Source organism: Microtus ochrogaster, chromosome 1, assembly GCF_000317375.1.
Source record: "Microtus ochrogaster isolate Prairie Vole_2 chromosome 1, MicOch1.0, whole genome shotgun sequence".
NCBI lineage: Eukaryota > Metazoa > Chordata > Mammalia > Rodentia > Cricetidae > Microtus > Microtus ochrogaster.
The window spans coordinates 90,071,910-90,073,250 of NC_022009.1; the positions used below are offsets into that span (position 1 = coordinate 90,071,910).

Genomic DNA, 1,341 nt, shown 5'->3' on the forward strand with positions numbered 1-1,341 from the left:
CCGCACTGATACAGTAGTTTGTGACATGCCTCACCCTGACAGCTTCTCTTGCTCTGTTCCTCCAGCTGCAGTGGTGTTCGCTTTCATCCTCTGCTGGCTGCCCTTCCATGTGGGAAGATACCTGTTTTCCAAGTCCTTCGAGCCCGGCTCTCTGGAGATTGCACAGATTAGCCAGTACTGCAACCTCGTGTCCTTCGTGCTCTTCTACCTCAGTGCTGCCATCAACCCCATTCTGTACAACATCATGTCCAAGAAGTACAGGGTGGCAGTGTTCAAACTTCTGGGGTTTGAATCCTTCTCCCAGAGAAAGCTCTCCACTCTGAAGGATGAAAGCTCTCGGGCCTGGACCAAGTCAAGCATCAACACATGACAGCACATGGCAGCTCCCAGTCATCTCTCACTGCTCCACACCATAAGCCACAGCCGAGCAGAACTTGGGAGGAAGCAGAAAGGCAGGTTAGGATTAGAGACAAAGGAATCTGGAGACAACTGGGGGCGGGGAGTACAGCCGGATGGGGGGCTGGGGGGGGGTCTGTGCAGTTTGATGGGACTGTGCACACATCAGAGTGCTCTTGCGCCATCCCTGCATGTCCCCTGGTTTTGCATTCGGAGCTACTAACAGCTTTGCCACTCGGAGGAAGGAGGAGACAGAGGCTGAGCATCCTTCTTGATGGGCAAACACTAAACTCCATTTGCTTTTCTCATCATAATAAAAATGAAATAACAACACGAATAACTTAAGACATGACTTCTCAAAGCTAGCAATCTCCACAAAGCTCCACAACATTCACGCAAATGCACCATGATGTACAGCACATATGTAATCAATATGAAATGACTGAGAAGTCCCCATTCCTCCCTCCACAGTAATTCTGAAACCTAGTATGTTCCTTACACAGGCAGTAATATTAGTTTTATTAGTAATATTTGACACATTTAACTTGATCGTGGAAAAATAGATTCAACAGCTTAAATTTCACGAGTACACAAAAACTTAAGTAACATAGTTTATCATTTTTTAAAATTCAAAGTTACCTAAAATAAGCGATTCAGTTCTTCTAAGTGGTAGCAGGTACATTTCAAGTGTTCAACAGACAAATGCAATTGGTGGTTATCATAGCAAGCAGACACTCCAGAGTGCATGAGAAATAATTATTAATCTCACATAAAATGTTTAAAAATAAGCACCTGTTCCTTCCAAATGATTTTTAGTAGTATAATAGTATTGCAGGGTTTTAGAGCAACAGACGCCAAGGTCACACCTAATGCTCCGTCTTCGTGGTGGAAGAGAGCAAACTGCATCTGAAAAGAACCCAGTTTAGTTGCATGCACCAATTCAGG

The 1,341-nt window shown here is 44.7% G+C and overlaps 1 protein-coding gene across 1 annotated transcript in view; it reads left to right on the top strand.

The window, feature by feature from the left end:
• The window catches only part of Ghsr (growth hormone secretagogue receptor), a 3,855-nt gene extending 3,376 nt beyond the window's left edge, over positions 1-479 (top strand). The window contains exon 3 of the mRNA XM_005343903.2: positions 66-479. Within this exon, the coding sequence (XP_005343960.1) occupies positions 66-370 (305 nt within the window). The 3' untranslated portion in view covers positions 371-479. The remainder of the gene's footprint in view (positions 1-65) is intronic.
• The last annotated feature ends 862 nt before the right edge of the window (positions 480-1,341 follow it).